The sequence below is a fragment of the Haliotis rufescens genome, unplaced genomic scaffold (assembly GCF_023055435.1).
Source record: "Haliotis rufescens isolate VD_foot unplaced genomic scaffold, xgHalRufe1.0.p SCAF_11, whole genome shotgun sequence".
Lineage (NCBI taxonomy): Eukaryota > Metazoa > Mollusca > Gastropoda > Lepetellida > Haliotidae > Haliotis > Haliotis rufescens.
The window spans coordinates 14,088,882-14,110,884 of record NW_025963791.1 but is presented as its reverse complement, the minus strand read 5'-3'; the positions used below and the strand labels follow the sequence as shown (position 1 = coordinate 14,110,884).

The 22,003-nt window shown below is 42.0% G+C and overlaps 1 protein-coding gene across 1 annotated transcript in view; it reads right to left on the bottom strand.

Moving 5' to 3' along the window:
* The window catches only part of LOC124110655, a 51,531-nt gene that overhangs the window by 18,021 nt on the left and 11,507 nt on the right, over positions 1 to 22,003 (bottom strand). Inside the window, exons 4-15 of the mRNA XM_048392873.1 lie at positions 18,168 to 21,555; positions 17,544 to 17,650; positions 16,413 to 16,980; positions 15,941 to 16,047; positions 15,114 to 15,225; positions 12,510 to 13,894; positions 10,197 to 10,335; positions 7,803 to 7,889; positions 6,814 to 6,968; positions 3,348 to 3,542; positions 756 to 846; positions 139 to 285 (exon numbers count right to left, since the gene is read on the bottom strand). Coding sequence (XP_048248830.1) covers positions 139 to 285; positions 756 to 846; positions 3,348 to 3,542; positions 6,814 to 6,968; positions 7,803 to 7,889; positions 10,197 to 10,335; positions 12,510 to 13,894; positions 15,114 to 15,225; positions 15,941 to 16,047; positions 16,413 to 16,980; positions 17,544 to 17,650; positions 18,168 to 21,555 — 6,481 coding nt within the window. The remainder of the gene's footprint in view (positions 1 to 138; positions 286 to 755; positions 847 to 3,347; positions 3,543 to 6,813; positions 6,969 to 7,802; positions 7,890 to 10,196; positions 10,336 to 12,509; positions 13,895 to 15,113; positions 15,226 to 15,940; positions 16,048 to 16,412; positions 16,981 to 17,543; positions 17,651 to 18,167; positions 21,556 to 22,003) is intronic.

Sequence of the window (22,003 nt, the reverse complement as noted above, 5' to 3'; positions counted from 1 at the left end):
TGCATGGCATTCACATACTGGGCAAACAATTTTGTATCTCTTAAACACAGTAGTAGTGAGCAGTGAATATTGATGCACATATCAAACTTCCACCAGGTTATCATAAGAACTCTCAGACTGAACAAGATAGTGACTCACAGTTGTTGGTCCAGTTGGAGGGGGAGAAGCCAGATATCGGGTCTATTTCGACCTCATTGTTGGAGTTTGGACCGAAGTAGACGCTGCGAGCAACGAATGTCTTCCCTGGTTCAAACATCAGTGACTGCGAGACTACCCATAAGTCATCTGGAGGAACAGAAAGCAGGTTACATGGAAGTGGATTGGATTGGAGTGGATTGGAGTGGATTGGAGTGGATTGGAGTGGAGTGGAGTGGAGTGGAGTGGAGTGGAGTGGAGTGGAGTGGAGTGGAGTGGAGTGGAGTGGCATGAGGGAGGGGTAGAAGGGGTGGGGAGGGGAGAGAAAGAGAGAGAGAAGAGTGAATAATCCATGATGCAGTCACCAATATTCCAGTCATATCATAGCTTATAAATAATTGGGACAGACAGCCATATTGATTCTACCCAAGAATCCCCGTGGGGGCCAGGGTAAATGTAAAACACTGAATCAAAGGTTAGATATTGAATGGACATTCTAGGCAGTTGCCAAGCAACCAGTTACATGCCATACATCATCTTAATCTTGGGTGTATTGAAGAGTCACAGATGGTTGCTTTGAAGCAACAGCTATGAATGACAAACAACTATGATGCACACACCTTTAGCATAGTAGGACGATGCATCCTTCTTGCTGAGCCTGATGTACGTACTCTTCTTCCTGCTCTCCTCCTGTCTCTGTCTCACCCACGCCTGGAACCAAGCATGGAGTCAGTAGGGGCGGTTACAACCCCGCTTACAGCAGTATGTCAGTTGCAGCACTGTGTGTCAGCTAGATTGGGTAAAACCAATGACAGCAATGTGTTGTGTATTAGCAGAGCTCCAGATAAGCTTTTGGTGTTGTGGGTGTTTTACCCATGCATTTTAAAATCATTGGGTATCAGTAATTCTATATGGGTATTCAAATTTCTGTTACCCACTAGTTTTTACACATGTGGGTATTTAAGTTAAATATCTAAAAACACTATTCATCTAGTCCCTGCAAACTGGTGTCGTGTGGGTTCGAGAGCTTTATAGGACTCAAAAATACCACGATACTTCCACAAGAAAGTGTGATGGCAAATGATCATGATGTAACTGTCATCGTGGAGTTTGGCAAGGTTGACGGAATGCCCGTTTATAATTTCAAAATAAGTTGCTGATTTGCTAAATGAATACGCAGGGTTACTTCACAATATTTTGATGATACGCACAAGTTTTATTTTTGTAGCGTGTCTGTAATGTTCGTTGTGTATTTGATACGCTTGGATTTGATTTTACTGCGTATTTCTGCATTTCTGATGCGTATTTTACGCAGATACGCAGCTTATCTGGAGCTCTGTATTAGGATACATATGTGATAATTGCCAAGTTCTAAACTGATGTTGACAATCCAGACTGATTCAAATCTCTCTAAGGACACCTATGATGAGATGAAACAAAGGTTTTAGGATCTATACCATAATAGAATTGGTGTGATTTATAGGTTGGATGTAACACTGATGACTGAGAGTTCAATTTGGGTCATTGGTCATTTTACTGCTGCCCGTCTGCTCCTACATCAGTAGATAACAGTTATCTCCCTTTCATTAACAGCTTTCAGTCGTCTTGTTTCAGAGAGGTGAGGTCAAATTGGGTTTAATGTTACGTTCAAGGTTATTGCACCTAATTAGTGACATGCTTGCACATGTGTGTGTAGCTGCTTGTAGTAGTCCAGACTTTTACCGGTTTCATAGTGCTAGCCCTCTGAGATACCATGCCGCAGATTACAAGGATACCCAACTCAGAACCATTATACTGACTACCAGACCTTGCTTAATCCCATTAATGACGAGGGACAAGTAGGGTGACAAGTCCATCTTTTTCAATCTCTTGGTATCAAACCTTATTTATGAGAGAAACATTTGATAAATTATATCTTTACTAGTTATCAAAATTCATATTTTCATCAACTGATGAGTTAAAAAAACTAAATCTACCATCCTCCATTGTATCATAATCCTGTTTTTTATGATAAATACCCTGCACCCATTGGCTACCACAGCTTCCTTTTGGAAATGGCATCCCCATCTCCATCTCTCTCACGGCTAACTTAGCACGGACGTTCTCTCGCCAATAAAAGAAATGTGAGAGTGTAATCTGATTGGTCATCTAAATTTAGCATCATGCCATTCAAATAGGGCTCAAAACAATGCAATCACAGCTGGATCCTGGATATTTATAATAACAGAATAAGGATACAATACACTTGATAAACAAGAACTACACTCTTGTACTGAATTTCCAATGAAGTCTCAATTGAAAAAAATATATGGAAACTTGTCTGTGTAGGTTTTAAACAATCCCTGGAAGTTACATCTTCATGCTAGGTTTAACTTTCCAAAGGTATAACCACCTAGTGCAGGATTTTAGGTCTTACTTTTGAAAAGTAAGACTTTCCTGAGATTTACATCATAGTAAACTCACAAAAAGAGGTTATTTCTTAAATATAACAAACCTCCAGTTCAACAGTTTAGGCAAAATTTGCAATAGGTTTATAATGAATAAAAATGGACCCATACAATAGACTTTCTCCACACATTTTTGACAACTTTGTCCGCCATTTTGTTGGATATTAATATGGTCACAATGCATGTGTACTAGACATATTATATACAGGAAGCTCGTCATGACTAGTTTTGGCTTTTTTATCACAGGAATCAAGCGCTAATGTATGAATTTCATAGTCTCATTTCAAATTGTCACTTATGTAAACTTTGTCCAAAAGATGAAAATATGCATAATTTTTAAGAACACATTATATTCGGTATTTTCTTAAGTATTGTAGTATGTCTTCATAAGTATTACAAATCATGGTATAGAAGTAATACCATGCATCTCTATTGCTCATAATACCTGTGAAGATCCAGCTTAGAATAGGTCTTCAGCAACCCTTGCTTGTGGTAAGAGGCGACTAACAGGATCGTGGTCAGGCTTGCTGTGGTGTGAAGCATGTCAACGCATCCCAGTTGCGTGGATCCGATGCTCATGATATCAACTACTGGATTGTCTGGTCCAGATTCGATTATTTACAGACTGTCATCATATAGCGGGACAATTTCTGAGTGCGGCGTTAAACAACAAACCATTGCTCATAATACCACTGGTTTTCTGGTCCAATGAGGCAGATGTCATATATTGCTGAGTGCAGCAACAAACAAAACAAACAAACTTACAGGGATGCCCTTTCTGTGTTTGTTGTAGCTGTCCCTATGCTTGTGCAGATACAGACACTGACAGTAGAAGGTGACGGAGTTGCCGCGGATGTAGGCCATGATGCTGTCAGCGCTACCAAGGGTGGCTCGGGTCACGCCCGCAGCAGTTGCGGTCTTACTCCCTGTGCTGCTGGGCTGGTCCATCCACTGGAAGAACTGAGGACAGAGTCAAACAGTCAGTGGGTGGATGGGTATGTGTGAGTCAGTGTGTGTGTGGATGGGTATGTGTGAGTCAGTGTGTGTGTGGATGGGTATGTGTGAGTCAGTGTGTGTGTGGATGGGTCTACGTGAGTCAGTGTGTGGGTGGATGGGTATGTGTGAGTCAGTGTGTGTGTGGATGGGTCTACGTGAGTCAGTGGGTGGATGGATGGGTATGTGTGAGTCAGTGTGTGGGTGGATGGGTATGTGTGAGTCAGTGTGCGGGTGGATGGGTATGTTTGAGTCAGTGTGTGCAGTGTTCGAAATACCTGCCCGACCGTCCGAGACGGGTTGATTTCAACTCGGGCTGCCAGATTTTCAAATCCCCCTGCCCGACGGTCGGGTTATATTTGATATGTGAAAATATTCTAAATATTTCCCGATGATAAGCATTAATTCACATATAAAGATGAATGATAAAATGTAACCAAAAAGAAACCCCGTTAGCTTATCCTGAGAAACATATGATTATAGTGGGCAGGCAGGTTTTGGTCAGGGCTGGCAAGTATTTCAGCTAGCCAGTCCTGTGGTCTGGCTGAAATTTTGGGGAGTTTCATACCCTGGTGTGTGTGTGGATGGGTCTATTTGAGTCAGTGGGTGGATGGATGGGTATGTGTGATTCAGTGTGTGGGTGGATGGGTATGTGTGAGTCAGTGTGTGTGGATGGGTATGTGTGAGTCAGTGAGTGGGTGGATTGGTATGTGTGAGGCAGTGAGTGGGTGGATGGGTCTACGTGAGGCAGTGAGTGGGTGGATGGGTCTACGTGAGTCAGTGGGTGGATGGGTATGTGTGAGTCAGTGAGTGGGTGGATAGGTATGTGTGAGTCAGTGAGTGGGTGGATAGGTATGTGTGAGTCAGTGAGTGGGTGGATTGGTATGTGTGAGGCAGTGAGTGGGTGGATGGGTCTATGTGAGGCAGTGAGTGGGTGGATAGGTATGTGTGAGTCAGTGTGTGGGTGGATGGGTATGTGTGAGTCAGTGAGTGGGTGGATGGGTCTACATGAGTCAGTGGGTGGGTGGATGGGTATGTGTGAGTCAGTGTGTGGGTGGATGGGTATGTGTGAGTCAGTGTGCGGGTGGATGGGTATGTGTGAGTCAGTGTGTGCAGTGTTCGAAATACCTGCCCGACCGTCCGAGACGGGTTGATTTCAACTCGGGCTGCCAGATTTTCAAATCCCCCTGCCCGACGGTCGGGTTATATTTGATATGTGAAAATATTCTAAATATTTCCCGATGATAAGCATTAATTCACATATAAAGATGAATGATAAAATGTAACCAAAAAGAAACCCCGTTAGCTTATCCTGAGAAACATATGATTATAGTGGGCAGGCAGGTTTTGGTCAGGGCTGGCAAGTATTTCAGCTAGCCAGTCCTGTGGTCTGGCTGAAATTTTGGGGAGTTTCATACCCTGGTGTGTGTGTGGATGGGTCTATGTGAGTCAGTGGGTGGATGGATGGGTATGTGTGATTCAGCGTGTGGGTGGATGGGTATGTGTGAGTCAGTGTGTGTGGATGGGTATGTGTGAGTCAGTGAGTGGGTGGATTGGTATGTGTGAGGCAGTGAGTGGGTGGATGGGTCTACGTGAGGCAGTGAGTGGGTGGATGGGTCTACGTGAGTCAGTGGGTGGATAGGTATGTGTGAGTCAGTGAGTGGGTGGATAGGTATGTGTGAGTCAGTGAGTGGGTGGATAGGTATGTGTGAGTCAGTGAGTGGGTGGATTGGTATGTGTGAGGCAGTGAGTGGGTGGATGGGTCTATGTGAGTCAGTGAGTGGGTGGATAGGTATGTGTGAGTCAGTGTGTGGGTGGATGGGTATGTGTGAGTCAGTGAGTGGGTGGATGGGTCTACATGAGTCAGTGGGTGGGTGGATGGGTATGTGTGAGTCAGTGGGTGGGTGGATGGGTATGTGTGAGTCAGTAAGTGGGTGGATGGGTATGTGTGAGTCAGTGTGTGGGAGGATGGTTATGTGTGAGTCAGTGTGTAGGAGGATGGTTATGTGTGAGTCAGTGTGTGGGTGGATGGGTATGTGTGAGTCAGTGTGTGGGTGGATGGGTATGTGTGAGTCAGTGTGTGGGTGGATGGGTATGTGTGAGTCAGTGGGTGGGTGGATGGGTATGTGTGAGTCAGTAAGTGGGTGGATGGGTATGTGTGAGTCAGTGTGTGGGAGGATGGTTATGTGTGAGTCAGTGTGTGGGAGGATGGTTATGTGGAGTCAGTGTGTGGGAGGATGGTTATGTGTGAGTCAGTGTGTGTGTATGTGGATGGATCTACGTGAGTCAGTGCTTGTATGGGTCTACATGAGTCAGTGGGTGGATGGGTATGTGTGAGTCAGTGGGTGGATGAGAAGAGGTGATGGTTATTGGGTGGAGTGAGTCAGCATTATTTCTGCTACTTCATGGTGAGCTGTAAACTAATCTTGACTGAAAAACAATCAGTAATAAAAAATAGTTAGTTTGGGTAAGATGGTCTTATCTGACTTTCCTTGTCATGGCCCAATAAATATCAAAAGATAACTGAACACAGGAGCAAACTTCAAGGACCCCCAGACCCTCCTTAATTTCAAACACTGTCCATATGCAGCATCCATTGTCATCACCCAATTTACTCTCGGTCACAAAATTGCAATGTGAGGGACCCAACCTCCCTGGGATTATGCAGAACTGTCATTACCAGTGTGACTCTCAGCTGAACAAGCCTAACACAGTGGTAGACAGTGTTATATGAGAAGCGAAAGGTACCTTTTTCTTAAAGGGGGACTAGACTCAGCTCTAACAGTTAATTTACGATAAATTTTGGGGAATACTCGATTCAGATTGATTAATCAAAGCTTTCAACTCACAATAACCACCTCTGATTGAAAAAGCTGATTTGACCGCGTCACCACAGAAGATAATATCAATAGAAAAACATTGTTATTGTCAGTCATTGTCAGGAGGCATTTTAAAACAATTCTATGTACAATTATAGGCTATAAACACATAATAAAATGCACATTTGTGTTTTTTAGATTACTACCATATTCAAAGTATGTGTTGGAATTACATTTGTGCTTAAACAGTAGAAATCGACTGATGGTGAATTTCATGTTTTGGGGACATCAGATTTGGTGCTTTCCTTTAGTTGACTGATATTTTTTTTGCATTACAATGAGCGATACAATGTGTGAAATGAATTTCTAGTGTTCCCCACCATTTTTCTGGAACCATGCTCATTTAGTGTTTACCTTACCTTACACTGCTGGTTCCGAGGTGCCTCACAGGCATAGAAGAAGCATCCCTTGTTGGGTCCCTCCTTCCGGACCTGCACCAGCTTGGAGGGGATGCCACACTTACATGGAGGATTGGAGATGGCAGTGGACTTGCCAGGCAGCTTACAGCTTCCGCCTACACACACACATACAGATTATGTTTTCCTCATGCTGCACTGAAGGATCTCTCATCTCTGAACACTTAGCGCTGGACAAGTTAGGCTAACATAGGTTTCTCAGGAAGAAGAGGAAGATGTTCTGGAATGAATGCAACACTCTAGACATGCTAGATAAGGCCACCCAAGGGTGTACATCCCTATAAATACATATGTCTGTCTTTGGGCCACCCATAAAAATATTTTTAAAATGGTTCTTCTTGAATCCAGATTTTATATATAGCAAGGTGACCAGGGTTTTTTCTTCTTCCTGTTCTACACCACATTCTTCTAAAGGGGTGTGGGGTGGGGTGTGTGGGGGGGAAGTGAGTGAGTGAGTGAGTGAGTGAGTGAGTGAGTGAGTGAGTGAGTGAGTGAGTGAGTGAGTGAGTGAGAGAGAGAGAGAGAGAGAGAGAGAGAGAGAGAGAGAGAGAGAGAGAGAGAGAGTGAGAGATTAACACTTGATTCTAATGTACCATGTGACCTCTTTTGGCCATGCCCTCAGAAACTCAAGGATAAAAAAGTTGACAAAGCTGCATAGTTGCATAAAATATAAAAATAATAAGAGCTAGACAGGCCAGGAAAAACAAGCAATTTATTTTAACAAAATTCTTTTGTGTGTATGTTTTACCCTCAACATATTGGAATGAGTGATGAATCTGGCCAAGTTGAGTAATACATCAAACATCTACACAAAGAAAAGGTTGCTACATCATCATTCAAATCAAAGTGAAACTGAACATAAAATCTATACAAAACCCTCGAGAAAGCCATTAATCAGTTGAGTGTGGCAGTAGCGCCAGCGTCCATCTTACCATCTCCGGAGTACTGGGTTATGTCCACTCTGCCCAGAGCACTGTGATAAATCTTCGACAGCTCAAACAACATGATATTTAAGTGTTCTGCAAACAAGATAAAATGATTATTTACCTATAATGACACACTTTACCCAAGAGCTGTACGTTATCAATGATTTTTGATGGATGTGAATTGCAAAAAGACTTCCCCAAAGAAATATTTGAGTTAATTTCATAGTTTCAGCCACCATGGACAATTATTCTTTGTCAATGAAATGATATCACAGAGATGTGTTTGAAAATAATTATTATTTCCACTAGTCTGCAAAAAAGCTCAGCTACAGAGCGTCTATCTACCTCAATCTGTGGGGATTCCGAGTAAGAATACAGGGTCCACTTGCACAAAGCAATCTTAGCGCTATGACTATTGTAAGCCTATGTTAAAATATGGGAGTTACGATCATCTTAGCACTAAGATCGTTTTGTGCTAGTATCAAGAGGCGACTAAATGGATCGGATGGTCGGGTTCAGTGATTTCGTTGATTGGATGTCATCGGATCCCATTTGCGTAGATCAATGCTCATGATGTCAATCACTTGATTGTCTGGTTCAGATTCAATTATTTTCAGACAGCTGTCAAATAGCTGGAATCTTGCTGAATGCGGCGTTACACAACACATGCCATATACACAAGGGTAAAGTGGTAGTCTACAGGGTAGTAACACTTATCCTTGGGTTTTACTTGGTTCGGAGTGTAGACTTATGTTAAGATTTTAACTCTGTACAGCAACAAAAATCCTTCTCAGCATATTTCAAATTATTTCAAATCATTACTGATCAATACAAGTTTATTGTCTGACAGAAATGATTTTGAAATCACACTTTTGAGGTCATGCACAGGTAATATGTTTTTAAGTGCATTGGCAGTTTGGAAGAACAAATTGCATCACCACGTACCAGAATTTTCATAGAGATTTCCTGAGCAACTAAAAGCTAAATGGGCATCTAAATTCCAAGACTCAACAGTTGCAAAGGACCTTAAACAAAAAGTCACAACACACCATCACAACAAACTAAACTGACAGGGCTCTAACTAGACTCCACATGGGGCACACTAACTTTAACAACCACAAGCACAAAATTAATAAACATTGTACAGTCCACTGCCCCACTGTGGAGAATATCACCCACATATATTTCAATGTAAACGCTACAAAATACACAAACACCTGTTAAGTGAGAGAGGCACAAACATTACTACAGTTCAGCAACTCCTCACTAAATCATCCAACTACTGCCACCCTGGCAGTTACCTCATATAATCCAAATGCAATGGATGGATCTAAATTAGACTAACATCTAGTTTCTGAAATGAAAATATTGTACAGAAGAAAAAAAAGTTGTTAAACTATATGATTAATAAAGAGAAGCCCAGAGACTCTCTTCATTTTCATTGCAGTAATCTGGACTTGCCAAACATTATAGACTTGCATGGACTGATATATTTGTATCAGGGTCTGTAAGACAGACTAGATCTAATTATGCTCCTTCTTAACTCCCAACATTACTACCTTGACATAAAAACAATTCCAGGTAATTCCCTCAGCTAAACTTCCAAGGCCCTATTCCACCATACGCCCATTACTCTTGTGTAATTACTTTACGTCCCTTCTTAATCATAACCCTTTATGGTTAATATTCTTTGGCATAAATTTGCAAATTAAATCCTTTTTGGCTATTTCATTGCAATGTTTCTAGGCATGCCCTGAGTGCGACATTGGGTCCTCTGGAATCTCTCATTAAATCGCCAACATCAACACTTTGAGGTGAGGTGAAATGGGGTTTAAAGTCGCATCCAAGATTATTGCACTTATATAGCGACGTGTATGCAAGTTTGTGTGTGGCTGCTTGTACTAGTCCAGGCTGATGCCGATTATTGTGCTAGCACACTGAGATACCATGCCTCAGTTTAACATGAATACCCCACTCAAACACAGTATTCTCCTAGCAGACCAGTCCTTGTTTTAACCCCTTAAAGCCGAGCGCCTGACAGGGTAACAACAAGTACCATCTTTTAACGTCTTTTGGTATGACACGGCTGGGGATTGAACCCTGGACCTTCCGCTCTCCACTAGACCACGGAGGCGGTCTCATCACTTTGAACATTATTTTGGTATCTAGTCGTGCTAGCATCATACCAGCCTTGATGCAAGTCTTATATGTTTACCACTCCGGTGAAAACCACGAGCACAGACATAGTGATGACAAACCCAAAACATAATAAGAGCAAACTGGGGTTCAAAACCATGATTATATGTTTCTGGAGGGACTCAACTCTGCACAGTAAATAGCAGTGCATTAGACAACTGCTGCTCATGTATGTGTCACTAGAAGGACAGGCATGCTGGGTACCTCTGAGGGCAGCTGTGATGACCTGCTTGTACGCCTGGAGGTTCTGGAAGCTGGCTGGGATGACCACCTGGCGGGCGGGGGTCACATTGGCCTCCACCTCGGACTGGCTAGGGAACTGAAGCTCGCCACACAGGCTCCTCTACACAACAGAGTAAGTGAGCATGGAGAGTGAAAGGTGGAGATGCCAACCTCAAATTGAGGCAATATATTTATTAAATTTTTATTATTTTAGTTTTTTTTATGGATGTCAACATCTTTATTGTGAGGAAAACAACATTTCGGAGCATATACCCTTTTTTTCCTTTTATTTGTTATACAAATAAGTACATAAAGTGGGCTTCCGCACAGGGTAGCAGAAAGCCCTTGACATAGATCACAACTTGTCAGAACATCGTTAAAACTGAGGCAATATAGAATATCTGGGACAATCAGGGTCTACAATTAGTAATTTTCAAAATATATCAGTACTGTACTTAGTAATAGTACTTTACTTTCCACCTTTGTTTTCTTATTACTTTTGTTGTCCTTACAGGTACATATATAAAGAAGTTGACATCCATAAATTCTCTTCCTTATATCAGTACTGCAGTAGTCATTATTTAAATGATTGATTATATTTCCAAACATTTCAATTATTTCTGTTCAACGAAATATTTTATTTTCACTTTAAATTTTTGGGAGACAGTGGATTCATAAAGTGTGAAAAAAAAAGTCTGGCCTAAGAACATAAGCAATATTACAGCAATATGAAGGTAGCAAGACTGACCAGTGGTTGATTGTGTAACAACAGTCCATGATGTGAGGGTAAGTGGATACACAATCAATCAGGTCACACATTGTTACCACTGATCCTGTGTTGGTTTCCCACAGCATGGGTGCTGGCATCCCATCCTGTCCTGGGATCTCCACTGGAGATTATTGACAGGAATAGATACAGCCAGTGAATGCAATTCATCAGCAGACCCCCAGTAGACACAAAACTGTCATTACATATAGCCTTCCGACCCAGGAAGATCCAGGGTAGAATAGGTCCTCAGCAACCAATGCTTGCCATAAAAAGTGACTATGCTTGTCGTAAGAGTCGACTAATGGGATTGGGTGGTCAGGCTCGCTGACTTGGTTAATGCATGTCATCGTATCCCAGTTGTGTGGATCGATGCTCATGATGTCAAACGCTGGATTGTCTTGTCCAGACTTGATTATTTACAGACCGCCGTCATATAGCTGGAATACTGCTGAGTGTGGCGTTAAGCAACATATAGCCTGGCACTGTCATCAGCTGAACTTTACAAATCAATTTTCAGTCATTTCTATTCAATAAACTAATGTACAACATTTGTACAGAGAAAAAGTACATAGATGCAAAAAAATAGTAATCATCAGTAGCATTATTAGTGTAATTGACCATACTCTTTTTTCATCACCCGAACCCCCAAAAGCTCTGAATTTGAGTAAAGCTAAAACTAGGTGACAAGGCCTGACAATTCACTTACTACAGGAAGATAAAATCATTTTTGGACAAAGTATGATGTAACTGACTTCCACAGTCCAATAAACATACTGTCCTGTAGGAGCCAACATGCTTCCTACAGTGACCACTGTGACATATAGTCAAGTCAATGTCAAGTCAAAATCACTGATAATTTCTTGTGAAAATTGTTAAACATTATAACATTGGTGAAACTTGGCACAAAATAATGTAATAATTCTGCCAAAATCAAAATGGTTCGCATGTCTGCATTATGGCTGCACAAAAAATTGTAAACACAGGCTAAATACACCACATGACACAAATGGAAAGTCTTTCATATTTTATGATATTTTCTCAATGAAAGTTTCATGACACATGTTTATCTAAATGTGTAGACTTTTCAAAAATGAAATAGGTGACATATGTAATTCATGGAATGAACTGAGTAAGATGTAACAAATCTCTCTGGCCTAAGGCAGAGGTACTAGGTTGACTGAAAGGAACTCTGGGTAGGACAGCGTTATGCTTGCTCATACATTATACCCAGTGGGCATTCCTGGTTAGAATAGGTCGTCAGCAACCTATGCAGGTCGTCAGCAACCTATGCAGGTCGTGGGTCAATAGAGGCCAGAGGTCAGGCTCAGTAAATTGGTTCATAGCGTGTTCTCGTACCCTGACACTGTAGATCATTGCTCACAACATTAATCACTGAATTGTCTGGTCCAGACTCAATTATATACAGGCCAATGTCATATTGCTGGAATATTGCTTAGTGCATCATTAAACAACAAACGAATGAACAAACATACACTACAACTCTGGACACGAAGAACTCCACCAACCTGTGTTCCCTTCAGGGTGCTGCTGGAGAAAGACATCATCACCGGATTCCTGAATTTGCCGAGTCCGACCTTCCTGCTGGACAGCACACTAGAACTCCCTACTGAGTCGCCACACGTAAACCTTGGGCTGGTGAATTTGGTACACACAGAATTCCTACCTTGTTCTTGGGTTATGAACAAATCTGGTGATAATGACGAATCTGTGTTTCTAATATATTCGGAACCTGTATGTGGCGAATGTTGGACATGTTTTTTCTGTGTTACATATTTTGGTTTATATAGATCTTCCTTTGACAGCATAGCATTGTCTTCCTGCAAACAGTCCTCTTCAAAACTATCGTCAAATTCATCCACTAACTGGCCTGTAGTCCAAGTATCACTTCCACCAGTTTCTTTAACAGCATCACATGAGGAATTGTCTGACTGCAGTGTCACAGATTTAGAGTCATGGTTGAACACTCTCCCAAAGAAATTATCACAGCCAGCATCAAGGACCTGGTACAAGGGCAAATCATTGGATTGGTTTCTCTCACGTGACATAATACCTCTATCATTAATTTGCAATCTACTTTCTGAAGGATCACCAAAACATCCTATATTTCGAGTTTCGTGTATCTGTATTTGGGACTTGGTCCTGAATCCTCCATCATCCGTACTGAGGTATCTCCCCCACCGGGATGTCTTCATCTCAACATCCTCCTCTTCTCCCCGAGTTTGGCCCTGCTGTCTCTGCTGCCAACCAGCTGACCCCCTATACCTATATCCCCCACCCCCAGCCCCTGACCGGTCACTCCCACAAAACAACTCCCCCTCCTCCTCCATCCGATTGTGTCCCTGCTGCCAACCAGCTGACCCCTGGTACCTTGACACCCCACCCATAGACTGGTCACTTTGAACATGACCGCTTGGCCCATACAAGTCCGAGTCCATAGTGGGTTTCCTCAACATATGTGATGATGCCTCTGGGTCATGCATGGTGGGACATGTACTCACTACAATCCTCTTTTCAAACTCATTACTCTTCTTTGGTTGAGATTCCCCCACATCGTTAGGTCTCTTGAATCTTTCTCTGCAAAACTGAACCTGTGCTTGACCCAGATGTCTACTTAATCGCCCATGCAGCTGATCATTGCCTACTGTAGCAGTAGAGCCAGCACCACATTGTGGTTCATCGCCAGTCCACTTGACACCTGTCTCAGTCCCACCGGAAGATTCCAGGTATGTGTCATACACTTCCACCTGTTTCCCATCTGTAGATGGGTGAGTTATAATAGGCTTTCTCCTCTGTTGAGAAGTTAATGGTGGCATGAGCATCACACTAGCCTGGGTTGTTGTATCAGCTGAGGCCTCCAATCTTGTATATAAGACAGCCTTCCTTAAATCACCTGTTAACAATAGAAAACACACTTTGGTAAACTCAACCTCACACCAGACTGTGTTGTATCAGCTAACTCCTCCTCTCAATTCCTCCAAAGACAGCCAATCAAAAGTTGCTTTTAGTATTCATCATATTCAAATATTTTCTGCATAAAAACTGAAGACTAATAACAAACACTAAATTATATAGACTTGAACAATATATGATGTCATCAATAGAAGAAACATGCAAAAGGCTGGCAATTAAAGAGATGTTCACAGAGCAAAAAGTGCATTTTGCAAGGATTTAGGAGGATAGTTAAAACACAAAGGTTAAAACAAGGTAAAAATTTACACGATCAGGAAAACAGAGCATTATGTAGAGACCAATTAGTAACTACACGTTCCAAATTTCATTATATTTTGAGTCAAAATGGCCAAGCGATAGCCATATATAGTTTTTTAGGATCCTTTCCACACAAGGATTGGAGAAGAAGGTCGAAATGCATTTTGTGAGATAGGATAAGTTTTGAAAATATACGTTTTTTTCAATCTACATGTATCTGCCATTTGAACACTTTTGAACAAATTCAGGTGTCATCATTGCTAGGAACAAGCATATGAAGTTTCAGCTTCTAGAGTCCAATGGTTTCTGAAGAGACGATTTTTACCGACGTCTATGCAGGCTGTGATGTAGTGTACTTGACTTTCAGTCAGATAAGCCAATAATTTGATTTGATACTAAAACAGCATCAAGGCACTGTTCCTCACCAACTAAAATCAGTGTGTCCTGAAAGTTATTTGTTGTTATATTTCTAGCTACCAAGATTTGGCAACATTTCAGGCTGTCAGCATAAACCACGAAATTGATCTTTCTACTGTTTTTTCCACCAAAATAAAATTCTGAACAGAGCCCCCTATTTCTAATTTTGAGAGCGCCCTGGGCGTTAATTACGTCGAATACGGTAAATGCCACAAATCTGGGTCCCATCATGGTGTGAAACAACCTCTGTACCTCCGGTAATGGGAAGCTAAACAGTATTAACATCAGGATTGACTGTTAGGGTTAGAATTGATTTTTAGATTCACTAGTCTGCAAAAGTGTTATGTTACAAAGCTGCCATCTACCTTATATGGTAATATGGTAGTCCACAAAAAAATGTCACTTCCTCAATTAAAGTACTCAAAGAAGCAGATTTATGTTAACGTTTCGAACACTGACGGTATTGCAATAGATGTTATACTTACCATCTAGGTCCGGCACAACATGGTTGTTGACAGGGATGGAGTCTGACGAGGAAGGTGGAGAGGCCCCATTTGAAGACTGTGGTACATTTTGTGTATCTTGGGAACTGCCTGGCTGTAGGGTAAAATACTCATTATACACGTTTGACATTTTCTGCAGCAGTTCTATCCTGGGAACCAGTGGGGATTACGGGAAAGAATATAGGTCCCCTGCACCTATGCTGGTCATAGGAGACGACTAAAAAGATGCGGTGGTCAGACTCGGGGTCTTGGTGGATTGCATGTCACCATATCCAAATGCTCATTATATCAATCACTGGAATGTCTAGTAAAGACTTGAATATTTACAGACCGTCGTCATACAACTGGAACATTGCAGTGCAGCATTAAACAACAAACACACAATACTATCCTGCCATATCCATTCAATTTTTGAAAAATTCCCAATATTCCTGTCCTCATAGCAACATATGCTGGTATGTTGATTGCCTGTATAAATAATGAGGGATGTAACAATTCACAGTCGTTACAGTGAATTGTGAAAACCTTCCTGTAAGGCCAGTATAGTTTGGTGAGGTCACATATCTGTTTTAAATATTATATGTTTAAATATTTCCTGTTAACTGAACCTCTGGTATTCCCTTTGATGATGGCAGGACGTCTCCGGGTTTAATGTTTAATATTATGTATAGTTTTGCCGCATTCGCGCCATTACTATCAAGATACTCCATGACAAAATATATCACTCAAAACCCTACAAATAATACATCATAACATACAAACACTGAGAGCAGTCTATTTATGAAAACTACAGCACAGTGTAACCAAACCTTGATACCGCACTGCTCCATGTCATATGGCCTTGACACTATCTTTGGCTTCCCCCGATTCCAGTCGATGTAGAATTCCTCATCAGCATCCTCTTGTGACAATGTGTCTACAGGATAGAAATAAATTGCTGGCACTGGCTATTCTCAAAGTCTCACGAACATCGGTTTGAGAAACAATATATTTGTATCTATTTGTGAGTGTGATTTTACGCCACTTTTAGTGATATTCCAGCAATAGTATGGCAAGGGATACAAGAAATGGGCTTCACGCAAAGTATCCATGTTGAGAATCAACCCAGGCATTTAGCTTATTGAGGCTTTAACCTGCCCATAATCTGGATTTGAACATGGTTGAAGATTACAGATACAAATTATTCAATTGACAGAAGTGAATGTAAAGGACATTTAACTCAACAAAACGTTATAACCAATCATATGCAATGCTGGTAGTAACAGAGCACACACATCTTACCCAAGGGCAGCGTTTGAAGTTGTTCTGACTTGAGATGGGTAATAATATTGGGCACAGTCCCCAGCTCAGGCTGTGGTTCTGCTGCGGACGTGGAGGAATGGCTATCTTGCACTAACCAGTGGTCATCGGATGTGGCTCCACAAACACGGTCAAATGCATGCAAAGAAGGAACTGGACTTAAGACAACATCTTTGTGAAAATCATTTCTTTTCGTTAAAGGAAACTGTCCGTTTGAATACATCTTGAGCTTAAATTGCTCAGGTGATGAGTCATCTTTGTCTTGGTATAACGGAAACTGAGAGCTGATAAGATCACTGAGTTCTGGGGAAGTCTGACCACCAATTTGTATGCAACCAGAGGACACATTCTCCAGTGCAGCCTTTAGTTGAATCTGCGTCACAATGCTCGGCCTCCCGTACTGTCTGGTGCATCGGACACCGGTGCTAGAGGGAGGGCCAAGAGGGTCCTCTGGCATGTCCTGTGTGTGTGTCCTTGGTAGACCGTCCCTCCTCACCACTCCACTTGCTACCATCCCCTTCACCAAGTAGCCACCAAGCTTTCGACTAGCCTGCTCAAATAGTCACAATCAATCCCTTAAGTATTGGCTTTCATTCAAAAATCAGTTTTATAGGAAACAGTGGAATAAGGTTACAATAAACCGAATATAAAGTGGGATGATGTGCTTCAACCATGGTTTCCAGGAACGATAACTATAAACTCAACATGTCTTTAATTTCAAATATACAAAGATAACCATAAAGTAAATATCAAAAGCATAATATATGTGATATATATTATTTTTCTAGCATTTTTTTATTTTTTTGGTTTAACGCCGCACTCAGCAATATTCCAGCTATATGACGCCAGTCCAAAAATAATTGAGTCTGGACCAGACAATCCAGTGATTGACATCATGGGCATCAATCTTCGCAATTGGGATACGATGACATGCATTAACCAAGTCAGTGAGCCTGACAACCCGATCCAGTTAGTCGCCTCTTACTGCAAGCATAGGTTGCTGAAGACCTATTCTACCCCAAATCTTCACGGGTCAGATCAATAAAGCATTTTGAAGAAAATAAAGCCAACAATGGACTTCTATAGTTTGCCTGTGTTTTCTCTCCAACTCACCTGACAATGTAGATCCTGATTCTGATGAGGGTCACACATTTCTCCCTGCCTCCGATACGGTCTGCTGGGTGGAGGCAGGGGGGATGCTTTTTCTGCTCTTACAAAGTCTAACAAACAGAAACTGGTGCTTAAGCTTGTACAGTTGGTGGGCAGAGAATGTGGAGTTATTGTATGTCATGTCATGTCATGTAATTGATTATCAGTGTTATGAGAGGTGGTTATTGGCATTTGAAACCTCTGACTGAACATTCAGAATAGAGTATTTTCCAAATCCAGAGAAGAATTTGTTTCAAAACCACTAAAAAAGATGCCCTATTTAGAATAAATCAATTCACAAGTTGACCTGCATCAAATAATGTTGCAGAAGTATGAAATATCCCATAAACAAATCTGGCCCAAAGTCCTGATTCTACGATATGATATTATCCATGTCTTAGAGAGGGTGTGGTCATGCAAACTTAATTTTTAAAAGTCTGAAACAGTTCTTCGGCTTAACTGTTATACGAGTGACTCCATAAAATGTTGTAACTGGGAATGGGTACCACACACAGCGTTCCCCCAATTTTAGTTTCAGTTAGAAACAATTGCACAAAAAGTAAACAACAAGGGAATAACAAAAGTTACCTTCTTGCCTCTGAACATAGGAGTCATCCACAGCCTCAAACTGTCTCAATGTCAGATGTCCATCGGGAATTACACGGTCATGTCTCAACCTCAGATGTCCATCGGGACTGGCAGGGATGTGTTTCAGTGTATTTCTGTCTGCCTGAAGGACATACAGTTCCTGGTCTCTACTACTGACCCGCCTTGAACTCTCATTTTGGGGCCGACCTCGCATTGAAATGATACTGTCAGATGTCAAATACTTTCTCTGTGTAGAGGACACAGTCCCTGTCAAAGTTCTCGGAAATATCTGGGTATCAGACAAAGGACTTTCATCTGAATGGTTACTGACTTTCTCAGGATACTCAAGCTTTGTGTCCAGTGATGTCTGACTGCCTGCCATGGGTATATCTGGTGTATCAGGCATGGGGAACGACATGTCCGAATCACCAGGCTGGACCACCAAGCTCTCAGCGGCATGTCTCGATTGATCAACATCATCAGCAAACACTGTAGACATCACAGACTCACTGGAGGAGGGAAACTTGTACTCAATGTCATCTTTGCTAGACACAGACGAAAACATGTCACTGACAGAATCTTGCTGTGTGTGAGTATCCTGATTACTGATGCAGTGGTTTGAGTTGGCAATGTTGTCATAACCAGGATTAGAGATATTACACAATGTTTGTTTCTCTCGGTGAATGGATGCATCAACAGAGTAATGTGGTAGGAGTTCCTGCTGCTTGTACTGTCTGTGATCCTGTTCAGGGATTTCTGAGCACTGTTCAGCTTCATATGACGGCATACTGTTTGGACAAGGTTCAGTATGATCATATGTAATATTTGTAGCATCATCTACACAACTGATTCCTTGACCTTGTTGCACATCTGATGACTGTAACATATTGTGTGGATCTTCCCATTCACGTGAGATGTGCATACTTGCTTCTACACTCAAACATGACTTATTCTGTGGACCTGAAACGTTATCAGTCAGTGCATCGTCAGTTTCTCGAAGCTGCCTATGACTCAATACTGACTGCTTGTTTACTTGCAGAGGTAGACTTTCCTTGTTAAAACCAAACTGTCTTGGCAGCTTGTCATCAAAAGCAGAAAAAGATGGTGATTTGAGAGAAACTGATGACAAGTTTTCATTCCTGTCAGATCCTGTTGAAGCAGCATTAAGTCTCCCAAGGAAGCCAGATTGTGAGAACTGGGAAAGAGAGCTGTTCAGGTCAAAACTGTCCGGGCTTAACAGGAGGTTGTTCAGGGGGTTAATGCTAGTGTGAATCTCCGGAGACACATGCTCTGATATTTGAGAACAATTTTGTTTCTCAGTTTCAGTATAAGGGTTGGTATTTCCCATCTTATCTGTAGGTGTATCAGTGTCCCCATGTCCTTCAGAATCTGGTATTGATCTGCCAGTTTCTGGACTACCATCAGGACAATCCTCTATTGTCCTCAGCATGACCTTACTCTTAGGTCCATCTGAACTATCTATACTTTCACCGTTATCATCCACTAACTTGGTAGACCTGGAAACCCGTGTATCCGACAGCATTTCCATGGATCTATTACCTTGAATACGATCTGCTCTAAACTCTGCCTCACTGAGTTGAAGTAAATCACTGTCTACAGACCCGGGTTCTATATCACCCCATGAGGATAAATTCAACATCACATCTTCCTTTTCATCACAGGCAACATCAGATTCAACCAATGCGTGCCCTGCTTCCTCTGCTATTCCAGAACACCTCTCTGTCTGTTCCACGGATGCTGATTCTCTAGGAATGCCCCCTGTAGCACCCTCTGCTATGCAGTGTGTATTGTCCTCTGACATTGCCTGCTTTGCATCTTGTCCTATTCCAGAAAGACTCTCCACCTGTTTAACAGGAGCTGCAAGTAAGGGATTGCTGGCTGTACCAGTCGCTGCTACACAGCATTGATTGTTCTCTGCCATTTCCTGCAGTGCATTTTCTTCTTTTCCAGAAAGATCAACTGCTTCTTGGGAATATTCTGACATAGCACACCCTGCTATACAGAGTTGATTGTCATCTGCTAGATCTTGCCTCGCATCCCGTTCTTTTCCAGATGGATTCTGCACCTGTTTTTCAGCAGGTGCTTCTTGCGGATTAACTGCTGTAACACACCCTGCTATACAGTGTAGATTGTCATCTGTCATTTTCTGCCTGGCATCTGGTTCTATTCCAGGACTCTCCACCTGTCTTACAGCAGGTGCTTCATGGGGACTACCTGCTACACAGTCTCGTTTTTCCAGATCAGTCTGCTCATCCTCATCCTCATCACTGGATGACACATGGGACAAAGGAGAGAAGTTAATGTCAAAAGTAGCATCAGACAACTCAAATGGGTTAACAGCACAATCGTACTCATTATCATGATCATCATTTTCATCTGAACATTCATTAATCTTAGAAGCAGGGACCATGTTCTTATTACTTGTCATCTGTGTATCAAAAAGACCATCATTTCCTGGGATGCCAGCTCCAACAACAGACTCCTCTATTCTTAAGTCAGAGTTCTTATAATCTTGAGCTACTTCTACAATGAGATTATTGTTTGGTAAGGACTGGTTTGAACTCATATTGTCTGATTTGACATTTTGATAAATGCTTGACACAGGTTTGTGCTTTAACAGTGCCATTATCTGACTGGTAGATCTCTTGGTGGAGGCTGTGAATTTAGAATGACTCTTATTCACAGAATCATCAGTGCAGCTGCTAGTCTCTAAACCCAGATAGTTTGGATCACCATCAGTTTGAACCATTTCAGTTCCTTTACATTTATTATTCTCAGCTTTGAAGGCTGAATAATCTGTTGTAATAGTTCGAGGTTTGTATTGTTCTTGAGAATTTTCTTCACTAGTCTGGCTTCCTTGAGAATCTGAATTAGATCTGGAACCAAATGTTCTCCAGGGATTACATTTTAATCTCTTGCGGTCTTGCTGTGAAGGACTTCTCTCTCTGCTGCCACCCCTGCCATGCAGCATGGACATGAAACTGGAGAGCTGAGGGGAGATGTCAGAGTCTTCAGGACCAGTTCCCTGACTCTCTACAGCTGTAGCTGCAGGTAGCCCAGGGCTTCTCTGATCTGTTCTACCTCTGTTCCTGAAGCTGCCAAGTCGGTCCATTCCAGTTTGAAGTGCCCTTTCTTTGGGAAATGCTGCTGTCCTGTCTAGTGAGCCTGCTTCAGGGACACCTGCAGGTGCCTGATCTTGACCCGGAATGTTCCTGGAGTAGAGATTCGTGATGCTGGCCCTGTAGCTGGTCATCCCCTGAAGGGGACTGAGTCTGGTGGTGCTACCCTGCTTGGCACTGAGGCAGGACAAGTCAGCAGATGCTGGATCATCCTCTATTTGCTTACAAATTCTGGGTGGTACAAATCCCTGAAAGAAACATGTTTCTGATCAGTCTACAATTGAGTAACTTGCCATGGACTAGCACAACTGGTATAAGCAAGAACATGATGTGCATTTTTCATAGTGAAATCATGTACCGTATTTCAGGTAATAAGCTTATTAGAGCTGGGCGCTTACTACGTCGAATACGGTAAGTGCAATATTAACAGTAAACAGTCAATTACAAGGACAGGCTTCTTTCATGTATCATGAAACACTTCTTATTCAAGATGAAAACTGTCCACTGGTACGTTGCCATGTAATGTTGTTGATTCTGGGGATGAATAGGTTCCTAGTACCTTATGCCTATTTCTCTATGGTTGTTTAGAATGGGGATCAGATAGCTACAATGTGTGACATGCATTGCTGTGTGTCATCATACCCCACAAGGAGTGTAGTATGCCATCAGCCACGTTTGTTGGGTCAAGATGCAGTT